Source organism: Pectinophora gossypiella, chromosome Z, assembly GCF_024362695.1.
Source record: "Pectinophora gossypiella chromosome Z, ilPecGoss1.1, whole genome shotgun sequence".
NCBI classification, from domain to species: domain Eukaryota; kingdom Metazoa; phylum Arthropoda; class Insecta; order Lepidoptera; family Gelechiidae; genus Pectinophora; species Pectinophora gossypiella.
Window position 1 is genome coordinate 6152345 of NC_065433.1, and position 17234 is coordinate 6169578.

The following is a 17234-nucleotide window of genomic DNA, read 5'->3' on the forward strand; positions in this document are numbered from 1 at the left end:
CTTTGTTTTTAAGTATAATTGATTACCCTTGTCACTAAACCCAGACGTAATGCATCTTCCATCCATTATTATTCTGATCACAATAAAAAGAAGTAAGATAGGTAGGAACATAATTCCATACGTATCTGATCAAATATCAACCATATTTATTTTCATGCATGTCTCTACGATTAGATCCGACCAAGTAGTTAATTCCGGCCAAGTAGTTAATGCCATCCGCGGCAAATCAACAATAAGTCACGCCAAAAAAACTACCATTACAGTATATTTTTCAGAAATGAGATAATAGGTAATTATCACGTAAAATCTGAACAGCGCCATCTATTTTTTTATTTGGGAAACGTAGTGTGGACAGTCCCTCATTGATTAACCCTTCAAGACAATAAGAGATTGAAAACTGAAGACAAGGCACTGGCCTAAATTGGATATTGAAAACTGAAGACAAGGCTTAGGCCTATTTTGATCGTTAAATTACTAAAGTATAGGCTGTATGGTCCCCAGATCTTTGCCTGGCTTATATAAGGAGAATTTAAACGACAACTTCTCCAACCTCCACACGAAACAGCACAACGCAACGGCTTGACAGTTCCGTCACCACTTTGTTTACCACTAGGTACAAAACTAATAGTAGAACGTGTATTTTTATCAACTTACGTTAGACGAAGTTTTATCGGCGAGATAGAAATGAGACGCTACTATGTTGGTAACAAAAAGTACACATAAACATAAATAGCCTATATATGTCCCACTTCTGGGCACAGGCTTCCCCTCAATCAACCGGAGGGGGTATGGAGCATACACCACCACGCTGCTCCACTGCGGGTTGGTGATAACCAAAAGTACCTGCGGACAATCGTACATAAATGCCAAAAACCTCCTAAATCCGCGTTAAGAGAATAATTCGATTAAGACTAAAACCAAAAGCATTCGGGTTCTGAATTAATAAATAAACAAATACGACTTTAAGCTCATTTGTAAAATAAAAGCTTATGTAATGACAATTCTGTGTACAATAATTAAAAGGCATTAAATTGCACATTGAGGTTGTTAAGCTGCTTAAATTTTCAGTATTGGTAACAACACGTGAGCATTCAGGTGGAAACGGAGTCAGTACCGCATCCAGTACATGCCGGCGCGCGTGCGCGTGTAGTGCGGCAGGGTCTCCGTGGGCCCCACCGCCGTCTGTACAGGGCACCGGTCGTACAGCACCTTCAGGCCCAGATCTCGCACCTGCTCCGCCTTCACCCGGTCCACCGAATCGAACATCTCAATCAAATTCACCCGGTTTCTATAGTACAGCATCTGCAAACCCATGTCGAAACACGAATTAATGCACCCCTCAACCTTCTTAGCCAACTCCAACTTCAAACTTGCAGCCGCCCGCAACATGTCTGGTGGTATCGTCGACGTGCACAAACACTTCAATCTATGCTGAATCTGAATCATCATATCATCAATCTCCGCCTCTTTTGGTATCACGCAGTAGACTCCGAAAAGGCCAACGTCCGTGTATGGTATATAAAAAGCTTCGTAATGGACGCAGAGTTTGGATATGGCGGAGGCGTGAGCGAGGAAGGGCCAGGTCGCGTAGCCCTGCTCCTGGCTGACATCCCAGCGGCCGACGATGTGCTTCATGAGCTGCAGCGTCATGTGGTCGGGACTGCTGTAGCCACCCGCCTCGACGGCCAGCGACACGTGCACGAAAGGCAGGTCGTCGTTGCGGTAGCGCGCGTCGTTACCCGTGAACCGACACGGCCAGTAAACTAGCTCGTTTGTCGTCTTCTCTAATAAACCGAAATCGCGTTGTGCCGCACAAACCACATCGTGGTGACTGCAAGTCGACGATACCGCCACCACCATCCTGAACGGTTGATAGTGCTGCTTCATAAATGCCGTGATAAATTCTTTATCGAACAATTTATAGTTCTTTGAAGGTCCCATCACGGACTGGCCGAGAGGGGTACCCTGAAATGCAGTTGCGTGCATGTAATGAAACACGAGGGATCGCGGGTCGCGTTCATCATCCTCCATTTCTTTAAACACGACGGCCTTCTCACACTCCATTTCTAACAAGTCGAGTTTCAAGTCCTGTACAATTCTACAAAGAAGGCTCATCATATCCGGGACACAATCATTGGTGCACGTGGCTTGGAACACTTGGTATTCTCTTTCGGTGCGGACGCTCAATTTCGCTCCGATCGACCAGATGTACTTCTCAAATGGGCATCTGTGGAGATTTTTTAGGCCTTTGAAGGCCATGTGTTCTATGAAGTGGGTGACACCGTTGTTGCAGGGGACCTCAAAGCGCGAGCCTCCTTCGACGAAGAGCATGACTGCGGCGAGAGGTTCGCAGGTCTGTTCGCTAATGACGCGCACGCCGTTGGGCAGAACGGACCAATAGCAGGCGGGGATGACGGGCATCGCGGTGTTGAAGCAGAAGTACGTAGAGTTGCGCCGCGGTGGCCGCAGGGTGAGCGGCCCGCGCACCGCCGCCACCCTGTACGCAGCCGGAGCCACGCACCGGAACATTCTCCACTCTATAAAAACTGCAAAACCTAGACGTGCATTTAGTCGAGGCCGTCTAGGCTTTGCTATTGTCAAACTGTTTGTCAATATATCTTCTGTCAAATCTTCTGCAGAATGAGGTAAAAATAGTTTTTATACTTAATACTAGAATTTCGGGCTGAACCCATAGAGCAACACGGACCACCGCGTACCGTGTTTCAGCCGACGTTCAGCCCCGCTTACCCGTGTTACTCTATGGTTATGTAATATTCCTCGGTGGAACCAGCCGGCCTATCACCGTAAGCACGCGGCTCTTTCTCGCCGCGACCGAGATCATTTGTCTCTTTCTGAGCAGTACTATGAGAGAGTGACGGGTGACGTATGTCGAGACGAGAAAGAGTCGCGCGCTTACGGTGCTAAGCCCTCTCTGGTCGGTATAGGTAGTACTTTAGACTTCTATACTTCTTTGTTTTTTATTAAAACATTAGAGTATTTTGATCACGATCCAGGCTGGTTTTAAGCAGCGATGTAGTCTAAGATGGATGGTCTATTCACTCTTGCCTTGAAAATCCCCTAAAAATGACGCATAGTTAACCGATCTATCTAAATTGATTTGCATACCATTTAAAGTCACGAGTAATAAAGACAGTAGATACCACTTCATCGAGTGTCTATTATACAGATTGTTAGTGACATCGTAACGAAAACTTTAAGGTTTGATTGAGCCCATGATTTTGAGTTAATATCAAGTGGAATTTTCTGTCACAAAAGTATGGAACTGAAAATAATTAAAAAAACATGAATTTTTCGACAGAAAATGCCACTTGATATCAACTCAGAATCATGGGTCAATCAAACCGAGTCGTGGTCAGACTTGTATGGCTACCAGTACGTACTTGTATGGGGTGTAAGTGACATCGTAACGAATACTGAGGGGGATGATTCAGCTCATTACTCTGAGTATTAACTCAGAATATTCCACTTCCAATCCACTTGATTTTAATCAAATGGAATTGTCCGTCGTAAACGTATAGAAATGAAAATACTTCATAAAAAAAAACACAAAAAATACATGAATTTCGCGATAGAAAATTTCACTTGATATTAACTCAGAATCATGGTCTAAATCATCCCCCTCAGTATTCGTTACGATGTCACTAACACCCTGTATAGAGTACTCTAAATGTATTTGCATACTATTTTAAGTTACGAGTAATAGAGACAGGGAGACTATTTCAACAGAATGTCTATTATATAACGAACGCTTATATATAGGAGCGTATTGCATGGTTAATAGGTCGATAGACCTCGACTTGGCGACCGTCAGTAGTTAATTGATTCAGCTCTGTCTGTTGGCTATCGAGTATCGTGCTGTAGGATCATAGCGACCGACCGAGCTAGCTGGCAATATAGTAATAGTAGAAGAGGATAATGGTGTGAAATGGAGCTTATTCCTAATGGCATTCATTACTAGATACTAAGAATCGTATAAGTACGTACGTAAAAAAAAGTAATCATCATCATCATCACCAGCCCATTAACGTCCCCACTGCGGCACGGGCCTTCCGTATGGATGGATAGGGAGATCGGGCCTTAAACCACCACGCGGGCCCACTGCGGATTGGTGGTTATTATCGACTGCTAATGCAGCCGGGACCAACGGCTTAACGTGCCTTCCGAAACACGGAGGAGCTCGAGATGGTAACTTTTATTTTGTGGTCACCCATCCTATGACCGGCCTTTGCGAAAGTTGCTTAACTTCAACAATCGCAGACCGAGCGCGTTTACCGTTGTGCCGCCGAGCTCCTCGTAAAATTAACACAAGTTAATAGCGTACGTAATAGTGCACTAGGGTTTCCCCTGCATCGCAGTAGCCCTATGATAAAATATATTTTTCATAAAGATTAAAAATACGAAGTCCGGTGGAGACTCAGGTATGTACATTGAATTAAACTAATAGAAACATAATGATAAGTACATTTTAAATTTAAAGAGATCAGGAATTAAACATGTAAGTATCTTAAACTCTAGGAATCTTTAGAAAAGAGAAGAAATAAAAAACCAAAAATTAAAATTACAAAAGAGAATATAACAATAAGCATAATTAGGGACTTTAACAGTGTATTTCCGACCTAACCTGTATTGGTAACCTGGTTTTCCCTTCGCGGGTTGGAAGGTCACACAGGCGGTCGCTTCTGTGAAAACCGGACCTGTCAAATCTTCAGGTTAGGTAAGCGGGGGGTGTGTGTGTGTGTGTGTGTGTGTGTGTGTGTCCGTGACCACAGAGATGAGTATTAAGATAAGCTATGATTGTACTACTATTAGAAAAAAAACCTGTGAATGAATCCGCGATAGCTTTGAAGAACTCGTGAGTTACATCGCAGTATCATGGGTTCGAATTCCGGCTTGGGCTTCAAACCGGAGAGTTGCGTGTCTTTGTGTTTTTACAGATTGCATGTCGGCGGGTGTACAGGAATTGCACGAACTGATTCCAACCGGCACCTTTCCACTATCGGACGACACGACGCGGGGACGGATTCCATCCATGTGTGGACGACATTCCTCCTCTTCGAACCGCTAGATTTGCTTCCTCCTCATTATAAATGCTGCTTAGCAATAAGGCCGCCAGATTGTACTGTATCTATCATCATCTGTGTTAATTTGTTTTGTATGTTGTGTGCAATAAAGTATATTTGATTTGATTTGATTTGATTATGCGAACTGCTAAAGAATGGAATTCTCTTTCTGTGGCATTGTTCCCCCATACATATTTGGAGATTTTCTAAGAGTGAATAAGCACTATTTGAGTTTGCGTGCTCTACCTTAGACCACATCGATGCTTAAGAACATGCTGGATCGTGATCAAACGCACTCAAACCTTTTAGTAATGAAACAAAGTACTGAATTCGGCTTAATGTGTTTAAATTCATGTTTAGATCATGATAATTGATATCATGTGGTTTCAGGGATTTGTGCCCGGTTAATGGCAATCGGCTCACCCCCTAGCTACGCCGGGCACCAGCTTCCTCTGGTGGCCGTTGAGCGTAGGCTAGGCGGGAATATAATAATGAAAATAGTGTTTACAAAAAGTAAAATCACTTACCAAGGGGTCGCGCGGGAACTAAAACTATCACTCACCACTTTTCGAATGTTTGAAGTGTTATGATGTATTTTTGAGTTGTTGTGTGTACAATAGGTGTGTTTGTGGCACAAGGGGGTTGAATAACGTCAGCGATTTAAACAAAAACTTGTAGCCATTTTGAAATTGGCAACCAAAAGTTAAGTCGCTCGCCAGAGGGCGCTGCAGTAGTGATACCACAGGTAAAAAAATAATGCGATAACGTTAAAAATAACTAACGCTAATAATGGGCGTTACTACCCCCTATTAAGTGAGACGTAAACGTAGCAGGCGGGGAGTGTTTGTAAACAGGGTGGCCCAAAGGTTCACGTTCAAAATGAAAAATGAGATAGATGTGCTCATTAGCTACCAGAAACACCCCCTTGTATGTTCAGCGATTATTTACGGTTTAGGAGATACGACCCATTTTGTACCTTACTTCAGAAAACGTTATTTTGTCGCTATTACTTTCTTAATAATTATTTTATTTTACATCATGCCTGTTTGTGAGGAAGTGGACACTAGCTGAAAAATAAAACAGGCAAATGAAAGATAAAAAAAGTTATAGGAAATCAAAGTGACAATTAGACCAAAATTGTTAGTTGTTAAAATTTCGCCACGTCGTTTTTTAGGACGTTTATGATGTTTTTTATCTTAGATTTGGCTGTTTTTATTTTTTAGGAATATGTATAAAGTAAAAGAAAATACATAGCGACAAAATAATGATTTCTGAAATACAAAATCTTGAAAAAGGTACAAAATGCGTTATATCTCCTAAACCGTAAATAATCGCTGAATATACATAGGGTGTTTCTGGTAGCTAATAAGCCCCTCTAGCTCTATTTTCTCTGAGCCACCCTGAGTATATCTAAGTATTATACGAGTACACCAAACCAAAGCTAGATCATTACTACATAATATATATGTCCATTAAGATTCCGTGCTGTTAGCTTTCCTTAAGAAATAAATAAATAAAATAAAACAATACCTATCCAATACCTTCTAAAACTGCTGACCTACTGTAATTACATTAGGAAATATCAGATTTTTGAATGTACGTGCATTTCGTTCTCTATTTGGTACCTTTAAAAAAAACAAATAGGTATACTTATCTAGCAATTTTAGTTGAATCAACAGAAATACATAAGTATTTCACTTGTGGTATGCAACCGGTTTATATTACGAGTACATTTACCTACTGCACCGGTTTTTGTAAGATATTTCGTTCGGCGCGATGTTTTTCTTTTTTCTAAGTAGGTCCGATAGTAGCATAAGTACAGTCACTCGTGAGTAATATCATGTACCCACTTTAGAACCCTGTGGCACTATCATATTTGTCATTTAATGAAACTTACGGTTTAATTTGACAAAAAAGTTAATGCGACATGGTTGCAAAGTACATGACATATTCAGGTTAAAGATTTTTTATTTCTCAAAAGAATTACAAATTCACTTAATATGAGAAACATTAAGACAGTATATATTAGCTTATAGTTATAGTTATCCAAGAGTTTATACAAACATGCTATTACTACTTAAGAAAAAAAGAAAATAATACAAAAATAGGTATATATGTTACGTTGCTGCTATATAGGTTTTAAGTTTGTTCTTAAAAGAAGTCATGGTTTCAGTATTTTTAATTTCTTTTGGCAAGCTGTTATAAATCTGCGCTCCCTCATATAATATATTTTTAATGCCATAAGTTTTAGTTCTAGGTCCACGTAATGCAATATTATCTTTGTTCCTTGTATTATGCTTGTGGGTCTTTTTGGTGAAAGTGATGTCTGAGTGAATGGTCTTATGTAAAATTTTCCTTACCAGTATTCATGTGTTATATTTATATAATTGCGATAAGTTAAAGTATTTTGTTTTATTATAGATTATTTCAGTTGGTGTTAAGTAATCTATGCGATACAGGACCTTTATTAGCTTATTTTGTGAGGTTTGGAGTTTCTTAAGATTGGTTTTAGCGGCAGAGCCCCAAATTTGTACCAAATATTCCAAATGTGGTTTGACTAAAGAATTGTAGATATATATATATTAATACTCGTGACCGTACATAGTAGCATATACCTATGCCTATATGGTGTGTAGATTGAGACGATTAACAATCCATGGCATCCGTCATTCGGCCATGATCCACAGACCCTTATAGTCTATTTGAGTATTTACTCAACCAAATACTGTTTACTTAGGTAGAACCATATCAGCTATACTTTAAACTGAGTATAAGAATAGGAAAACACAGACTATTATTTAAGCAGACTGAATATTGTATTAGAAAAAGACTACTGTTTTTGTTGTTGTGCCTCTCTATGTCTGAACAGACGAAGTATTTAGATACTGTTTACTTAAAATTCAAAATATTCAAAATTCAAAAATATCTTTATTCAGTAGGTAACATAGTTACACTTTGAATCGTCAATTTTTACATAACGAACGTCTCATCGGCCTAAAACTACTGCAGCTTCTCACAACCTGTATAGCCGGGGAAAAGAAGCTGCAAGAAAAACCTCGGCAGAAACATACCAACCATACTATATACTGAGTATATAGGAAAACTCAGACCATTATTTAAGCATACTGAATATTGCATTAGAAAATGACTACTGCTTATAGCTTCTCTATGTCTGAACAGACGAAGTAACAATAAAAGTATTTACAGTGTTCTGAATAATTTGGCGAAAACCTGCTAATTTTACAACAGGTACTCGATTTAGTTCAAGGCTCAGTAGTCCGGTTGTTTTGTGCGGTGCCCGATAGTTTGCTTATATTGTTACGGATGTGGGGTTTGGGATTGGAAGGAAGCTCACTAAGTCCAAGAGAAACGAATTTATACCCTTCACACGCAGCTTAGCTTGCACAAAGCTACGCGGTTCCACTTCGACTTCGCACTTTACGCGATCCTGGAACACCACACGAAACACTTCACTAACACAGCTTTTATTTTATTTTATTTATTTTTATTTAAGTAGATATATCAACATATACCAACAGTACACATATTATAAAGTTATAAAATGCAACACTGTTCTTCACTTCCACTTTTCCACTTCTTCTTCCTGTTCGGATTGCTTTAAAAACTGAACTGGCACTTCCCGCTCTTTATTTTTCTTTAATTTTCCGTCGCAAAACTGATAAAAATGATATATTTTTTTAAATTATTTTCTATTCCATATTTTTGCGACGGAAAATTTCACTTGATATTAACTCAGAATCAGAATGAGCTGAATCATCCCCCTCAATATTCGGTACGGTGTCACTAACATTGTATATTGAGTGCTCTCCGCTGCGATTACTCGGCTCGCGTCTAAAACAAGAAAATGAAACCCAAAGGCTCCTCCAGAGAGTCCCCTTAACACAATTTTATTTGAATTGCAAATCGCTACCAGTTTTTTTTCAACACAAAGGGGTTCACAATTAATTCCCGTCTTGGCGTTTTTTACGCATCCTCTTCTAAAACTGCTTAATCACGATTAGAACGCTGATAATTTCAAAAGACTTGATACCTCCTGATAAAATTGTAAAATATCTTCTGCCCTAAAGGCATCTAAAGCAAAGAAAATAGAGTCGATGTATACTCGATAAAAGTACACGTGATTGCTAAGAAAAAAGCCGTTATCGGCGTAATAACGAAATACAGGGTGTTAGTGACATCGTAACGAAAACTTTGAGGGATGTTTCAGACCATGATTCTGAGTTGATATCTAGTGGTATTTTTCGTCGCAAAAGTATGGAACTGAAAATAATTAAAAAAAAACACAAACGTTTTCATGAATTTTCATCATCATCCCCCGCGTATTCGTTACAGTGTCACTAACACCCATACCTACTTGTATGGCTACCTGTATGTACTTGTACGGGGTGTGAGTGATATCGTAACGAATAAGTACTAAAAGGGATGATTGAGCTCATTATTCTAATTTGATATCAAGTGGAATTTTCTATCGCAAAAGTATAGAATTGAAAATAAGTAATTAAAAAAAAACTAAAAAAAACATGAATTTTGCGACGGAAAATTCCATTTGATATTTTTATTTATTATTTATTTTATTACACCCCGTATATCCGTCAATTCATCTTTGTGAGATTCTCTAAGCACAGGGGAGTGCTATAAAAACAAACAAAAATCTCTAGACATGATTGCTAAAAACCTTGAAACACAAGTACCTACTCGTATAGTATTTAAAACACATAATAACGGGTTCTTACCGCGTTTAAATCAGGGATATGAGACTCCCGATATTTCGACACTGTTGCAAGTGCCATGATCACGGGATGAAACCTAAAACAATGTATACCTATACCTATAGTATTGTTGATATAAAATACCATTGACGATGTCAGCTGTAGACAATACATTCAGTGCCAAAATAAAATCGATTGAACTATTCTGATTGGAATTAATTGTAAGCAAGTTGAACGAGAGGAATTTTTCCACTGTTTACTCTCAGATCACTGGATCAGATGCACGTGAGCGCACCGCTTTGCTCTCGGCTTTATAAATCAATCAACATATTTAGTTTATAGCATAGAATAAGGAATGATACTACGTATAGAATGGCAACTCTCCGCTCCCCACGAGCGGCTGAGCTTCGTTTACCTCACCCCCTATAATCTTCAATCGTATGGGCGTCAGTCTACTATAATGTGTCTGTGAAAAAGGAGCATTTTTGTATGAAGTGTGCGGGCTGTGTCTTAGTCCGGGGATAAAGATAATGTACACTATGCAGCCTAATCCAAGAGTCATATCAGCAAAATAATTTTTCCTGACAGCCGTCAAATTCTATATTTAATCGATTACGGAACCATTTTATACTTAATATTCATCATCATTTTAAAAACAATTTATAAGTACAAAAAATATACCCGTATAATACCCTAAATGCATTCCCTCTATATCCAATAATCACTCTATTCAGTAGTGAAAATTGTATTATATAATTGTAGTTTTTGAGTTAGCTGCATGTTCCCTGATGCTGCTAATGCCTGTTAGGATTTTACAAAAAAATAGGAGAAATAGGTACGGAAATAATTTTATACTCGTTAATTAATTAAATAAATACTTTTATACTAATTTTATACTCGATCTAACTTTTGGAAACTGTTTTGTGAGTCTACAAGAGAGAGCGGTGAGGTCGCAAACTTAGCATTATACCAACTGACCACTAAGTCTGAATCCCGGCCAAGTCTCATAACTCTTGCATAACAAACTTTAACAATATTATGTACTTCACGAGACCATTTGGGAATACAGTCGACGTTATCAAAACAGATGGCAAGCAGTATCCTGATTGCTTGCAGCTCTGCCTGTCCCGTAAGGATTACGTGTGGGCGCGGGCGGGTACTACTTATGCATATTTATCGATTAGCCTCCTATACGTTCACAAATAGAGAAGGAGAGGAGAGAAGTGTGTCAGGATCGAAGCAAATGGTCTATAGTCTCTGCTTACCCCGGTGGGAAATAGGCGTGAGTTTATGTATGTATGTACGTTCACAAACTACTGTTAAGTCTAAGCTCTTAACTATGTAAGTCTGTAAAAAATAATATTAAGGTTTAAAATAAGTTTACAACTTCAACTTCGCCAACAAACCCCAGTAAATAATTTAAATCTTACAAACTGTCTCCCAGTTTGACGAATTTATTGATATATTTATTTAGCGATACTTATTTTGTTAGAAATATTTAAAAATAAACTAAACAATATAACAGTACAGAAACTGACGAGGGTATTTTCTACCGGAGCTGAGCCACAAGTATTCAGAAGATAACTTGCACTTAAGATGTAAGTAAACAACGGATACGATGAAGCGAACGGTGAAAGGGAATCAACAAAATGTGTCCAAATTATCAGAAATATGACAATCACTCTGTCTGTTTTTTATAACAAGCCCGAGGAGATGAGCAGCTGAATCCTTCTACGGCCTCCGTGGTCCAGTGGTTGAACGTTGTGTTCATCATCCGGAGGACCCAGATTCGAATCCCCGTCAACAAATCACAAAAACCACTTTGTGATCCATAGTTTGGTTAGGACATTACAGGCTGATTGACCAAGAGTATGATGATCCGTGCTTCGGCGTTAAGCTGTTGGTCCCGGTTATTACTTACTGATGTAAGTACGTACGTAGTCGTTACATGAACCATGCCCTGACACCAGGGTTGATGAGGTCGGTTATTAATCTGACAACCTACACGAGAGAAGAAAAATTTTGTAAGTACCTGGAAATTGGGTATGTAAAGTATTTTTGAAGGTGTTTTTCTTATATTTTTAAATGAAACGTTATGCTATTATAAAAACTAATTTGAATATTTTTACTTTTCATGCAGTTGTTAATTTTTTACATATTTTTTTAAATATCTCCTAAAGTCGGCTGAATAACGTTTATACCTTTGCTTAGTTTGTATTAACATTTTACATACATACATACATAAACTCACGCCCGTAATCCCAAATGGGGTGGGCAGAGCGACAAGTAATCAAAGACAACTTGCAGCCACTGTTGATACGACACTGTTACTAACATTAACTGTTATTAACATTTACACTGTGTGTGTTGTACACTGTTATTAACATTTTAATATTGACATTTTGTTAGGATAATGTGCTCTTACTTAGGGCGGTCCCGAAGAATACTCGGGCCCCATAAGATAGATAATACAAATAACATTTTGTTATTTTTTCTTTTTAATTGGGTTTGTATAGTTTATAGTTGTAATAAGCATGATGGGAGTTATGGAATCCTCATTATTATCGAAGTTATTTCATTAAGTTTGTTAACAGTACACTCATAGGCGGTAGGACACCTTACCCTAGTGAAATTTAGTAAAATTTTATCACTATCACTATTATAGTATAAAACAAAGTCGCTTTTTCTGTTCCTATATCCCTATGTACGCTTAAATCTTTAAAACTACGGAAGGTTTATATGTATAATAACATCCATTGGAGAAATGGAGAAATACTGTTCTTTTTGAGGATTTTAATGTGATGTCGTAAATAATTTCATTTTTTCCTCAGCATTCCACTCGAGCGAAGCCGGGGCGGGTCGCTAGTTTATTATAAACGGCTTTTAGCAAAGGCAATTTGGTTAAACCTTTACAGGTCAAATTCACGATTATTGCTAAAATAAACACCATCCGGCTGATTTTAGAGCTAAAAATAGAGAAATAAAGCTAATTAAGACAAAATCGCGAAATGGTTTTAGAATTAACGTATTTTTTTCCCTTTCATACCGAATTGCAATTTAGCGATTTTTTTTTTACTTTATTACAGCAGGTGGCATCTGAAACGAATATTCGATATTTTGATTGATTAAAAAACACAGTTAATGCATCAATCAATGTACGTTGGACCCTCTAACAAGATGATTGATAACCATCCTGTGTCCCGTGCCTTCGGCGACTGTTAATCGATACTTTTAATCGCTTAATGAATTTATATGTAAGTAGCTACAGCGAAAGTTTTAAAATTAAAAAGTTGGGTATTTGACTGGGTAAAAGAAGACATGGTTCATCCTTAACCCAGTCAAAGTTTAAAGACATGGTTCATGTAACTGTTACTTAAATACATATAAATAGTAGCCGGGACACAAGCATATGCTCACGACTATATCCTGTTAGACGATTAATACTTACTTAAATACATAGAACCCTTAGAACCCTTGCCCAGGAATACGGGTGAAGACCTCAACGGTTGCTGAGGCGAAGATGGGAGCCATCGGTACGGCAATGCACGACGGAAGGGGCAAGTCACAGGGACTGTAACCTGGAACCAGTCAGAGGGCAGCAGTAACTGTCAGTACTATTCAGAGGCGGAGGACAGGAGTCCTAGTATGGCTTTGTAATAGACTACTCTGGTCGCCATCCCACTTGCGTCAGACAGAGTACTGCGGGGCGGAAGGAAAGAGGGAAACCACTGCCCTATTTTTCCCTAAAAAAGTAGCAATCATGCTACACCAACAAGAGCGTGGCTCCTAAATTAGTGATGATGATGACATAGAAAAGGCCACGCCGGTAGTACATAAGATGCGCAGCGCCAATTGAGGGATTTTCCAATCAGCGTTCCCCAAAAACACGATAGATGCTGTTATTATTTTCTTCATTTAAACTTCTAATTTTTGGGTATAAACCCTTTTTATTACACCAAGGTACAAAACAACTTCCACCCATTATTATTCTGATCAAAATAAAGAGAAGCAATATAGGTAGCAACATCATTCTATACATAATGTGATCCAAATATCAAGCAACAATTACTTATATTTATATAATAATTATGCTTCTGCAATTACATTAGATTTTTGTATAATTATGTACCCCAGCAATGGGAAAATAGGTAATTGTACCACGTCAAAAGTGAACAACGCCATCTATCGTGTGTTTGGGGAACTTCGATTGGAAAGTCCCTCAGGACCGCTTGGTGACAGGTGGCTTGGTGACAGGTGTTCGGTCGATATATTTCTATGGAATTTGTTCATCAATAAACGAGGTATAATGTGGTCCTCTTTGTTGTTATTCTAAATTTAAATTCGTAGTCCGTCGAGAATAAAAATCTTCTTATCGTGTGGGTTGTGTGGTAGAATACCAACCTCATCAACCCTGGCATCAGGGTTATTATTGAGCCGCCAAAGGCCCCTGACATGGCTCACGTAACGACTACATACTTACATCAGTAAGGGACCAACGGCTTAACGTGCCTTCCGTTGCACGGATCATCTTACTTTCGGACAATCAGGTGATCAGCCTGTAAGGTCTTAGTCAAACTACGGATCACAAAGTGGTTTTTTGAGAATAAAAATGAGATTGATTTTTAATCATATTACACTTGCTACCATTGGGGCTGCTGTAGCATTTTATAATAAAAGGACATTAAAAGAAAACGGAAATACGAGTAATTAAAATTTGAATTTAGAACATTTAGAATGAAAGAACTTATAAAAAGCAATACCTACCGAGAAACGACATAATATAACCAGATTCTGACTGCATGCCCGGGAAGATAAGAGTAGGTTTACATAGGTACACGTCAGTTTAATAGGGCCCATCCACATGAATAAGTTAGCGACGGATTTCAGACAATAGGAGGCGTCAGACATCGTCTGTCGACCGTTTGATCACCCCCGTCCATACATTTAGGGCATTTTAGGGTAATTGAATATAAATTTATGCACATACGTAATTCGCAAGTTCTACTAGTAAATTAGGTATGTGCATAATTTATTATACGTCTTAGAACTAAGTTCGATAGTTTGAAACTTTGGACTGGCTTAAATTGAGGAACGTAAAACTGGTGTTATTTTTGTCACTTGTCTTTAGATAAGCCTACATTATAATTATGAAAGTCTGGGACTAAGGTAAGAACATAGGAGTTTTGACCCGACTATGCCGAAGCAAAAAGAAGGGTTGTGTTTGATAAATCCTGTTACTCAAAATGTATACGTTTTCCACATCCGTTGGTGTGGTGTTTCATATTTGTGCCATAAAATAAACAATACCATAGCATAGATCAGTGATTCTCAAATTTGTCTGGACTGGGACCTGTCTAATACACAAGTTTATAAACTCGGCACCCATCCCTAGGAAATTTGACCGTTACCAATATGAATAAAGGACATTTCAAATAGTAAACAAATTTATTACCGCTAGTTGGTTAGGTCGGTTGGTGTGTTGTTCTACAGGCACGGCCCCTCCTGTGGGTAGCGACCCATAGTTTGGGAAACTCTTGCATAAACATTTATAATACGCATAATATGGAACTTTCCGCCTACGTTCCTCAAAAACCTGTACAACGCCATCTATACTGTTTTTGAGGAGCGTAGCCAGGTTACACTCCTTTAGAAACTCATTTCGGACAAACGCGCAATATAAGCATAGATGTAAGAACTATGTCACGGGTTGACAAAAGTAGTCATTTATATTCTTTGGGGGTTGACAATATAAACAAACTTTACATATGCATGTTTTATTAAATAAACACACTTTAATTAAAAGTAGCTCTTTACCTTTGAGAAAATGTTGAGAGCAGCAAAATTTTTGCAGACGGGTTGGCAGCCACGACACACGAGCGTGCGCTGCTACGCGTACCCGAAGAAAGTGTTCGAGATGATGAAGAACGCGCCGCCGACTTGCTACACGCAGCTGGACAACGGGCTGCGCGTGGCCACGGAGCGGCGCGACGTAGCACACGCCTGCATCGGCTTCTTTATCGACGGCGGCTCGCGCTACGAGAGCAGGTTTGAGAACGGCATCGCGCACTTCTTCGAGCACATTGTGTTCCGCGGCACGCGCTGCCGCGCACGCTCTATACTCGAGCACCAGATGTCCAACACCGGCGCGCGCTTTCACACCTTCACCACCCGCGAGCTGTGCGGCTACTACGCCGAGTGCCTCTGCGAGGACGCGCCCATTATCATCGACCTGCTCGCCGACTGCATCTTCCACAACAGCCTCTCTCGCCCCGAGATCGAGCGCGAGAAGGAGATCGTGTTCCGCGAGATAATGCAAGCGGATGAGGATGCAAACGCTGTCCTGTTCGATTACCTTCACGGCGCCGCTTACCACGGAACGACGTTAGCGCAGTCAGTGATGGGTCAGAGCTCGAACCTCTACAACTTCTGCGACACGACTATCGGCCGCTACCTTAGTAAGACGTTCGACCCGACTCGTACGGTGCTGGCGGCGGTGGGCGGCGTCAAGCACGAGAAGATTGTCGAACTGGCGAACCATTTCGTGTCCGGCCTGCAGCCGTCCAAGTGCATGTACGAAGATTACCGGTACACGGCCAGCGACTTCCGGTTCCGGAACGACGACTTGCCGTTTTGCAACACGGCGATAGCGTTCGAGGGCCCCGGGCTGTGTGACGAGGACAACTACACGATGGACGTGGCGGCCATGTACCTCGGCGGCTGGGACCGCTCGCAGCCCGGCGGGCCTGAGCATCCCAACAAGATTGCGCGCGCCGGTCTCATCGAGAACATGTGTGACGCTTACCGAACCTTCAACTTCAAATATAAGGATGGCGGCCTCTGGGGCATACAGTTCTTGGGGCATCCGTTGTATCTGGATGAATTACTATATAATATACAGAGTGAGTTTATGAATTTGTGCTGTATGGTGACGGTGAACGAGGTTAGGAGGGCGAAGCGCGCACTGAAGACTCGGCTGATGACGAAGCTGGAGAACGCGACATGTGCGTGCATCGACCTGGGCCGGTACACGCTGTACATGGGGCGGCGGCCAGAGTTGTACGAGCGCATATGCGAGATCGACAAGGTGCTGCCGGAGGACGTGCACCTCGTGTGCTCGCACTACATCTACGACCGCTGCCCGTGCGTCGCCGCCGTCGGGCCCAGCGAGAGCCTGCCCGAGTACAACCGCATCCGCGCAGGACAATACTGGATGCGACTCTAATCTACAACGCTAGCTCTTGATTCGCGTACGCAGGGAAACAATCGCGCTCGCAGTTAATAATCAGATTCGCTAACAGCACATGCCTAGGGTGCGCATTCGCTGATGACATAATTTATTATTTATTCGTGTCAAGTTCGCTAACAATTACACATATAGGTAAAATTATACCTTACAAAACGATGTTATATATACGACAATATT

The 17234-nt window shown here is 40.3% G+C and overlaps 1 protein-coding gene across 1 annotated transcript; it reads left to right on the forward strand.

The window, feature by feature from the left end:
- Positions 1 to 15635: 15635 nt before the first annotated feature.
- LOC126380107 (cytochrome b-c1 complex subunit 1, mitochondrial-like) lies at positions 15636 to 17111 on the forward strand. The gene has a single exon (XM_050029339.1). The coding sequence runs from the start codon at positions 15636 to 15638 to the stop codon at positions 17031 to 17033; it is 1398 nt and encodes a 465-aa protein (XP_049885296.1). The 3' UTR covers positions 17034 to 17111.
- Positions 17112 to 17234: the final 123 nt, after the last annotated feature.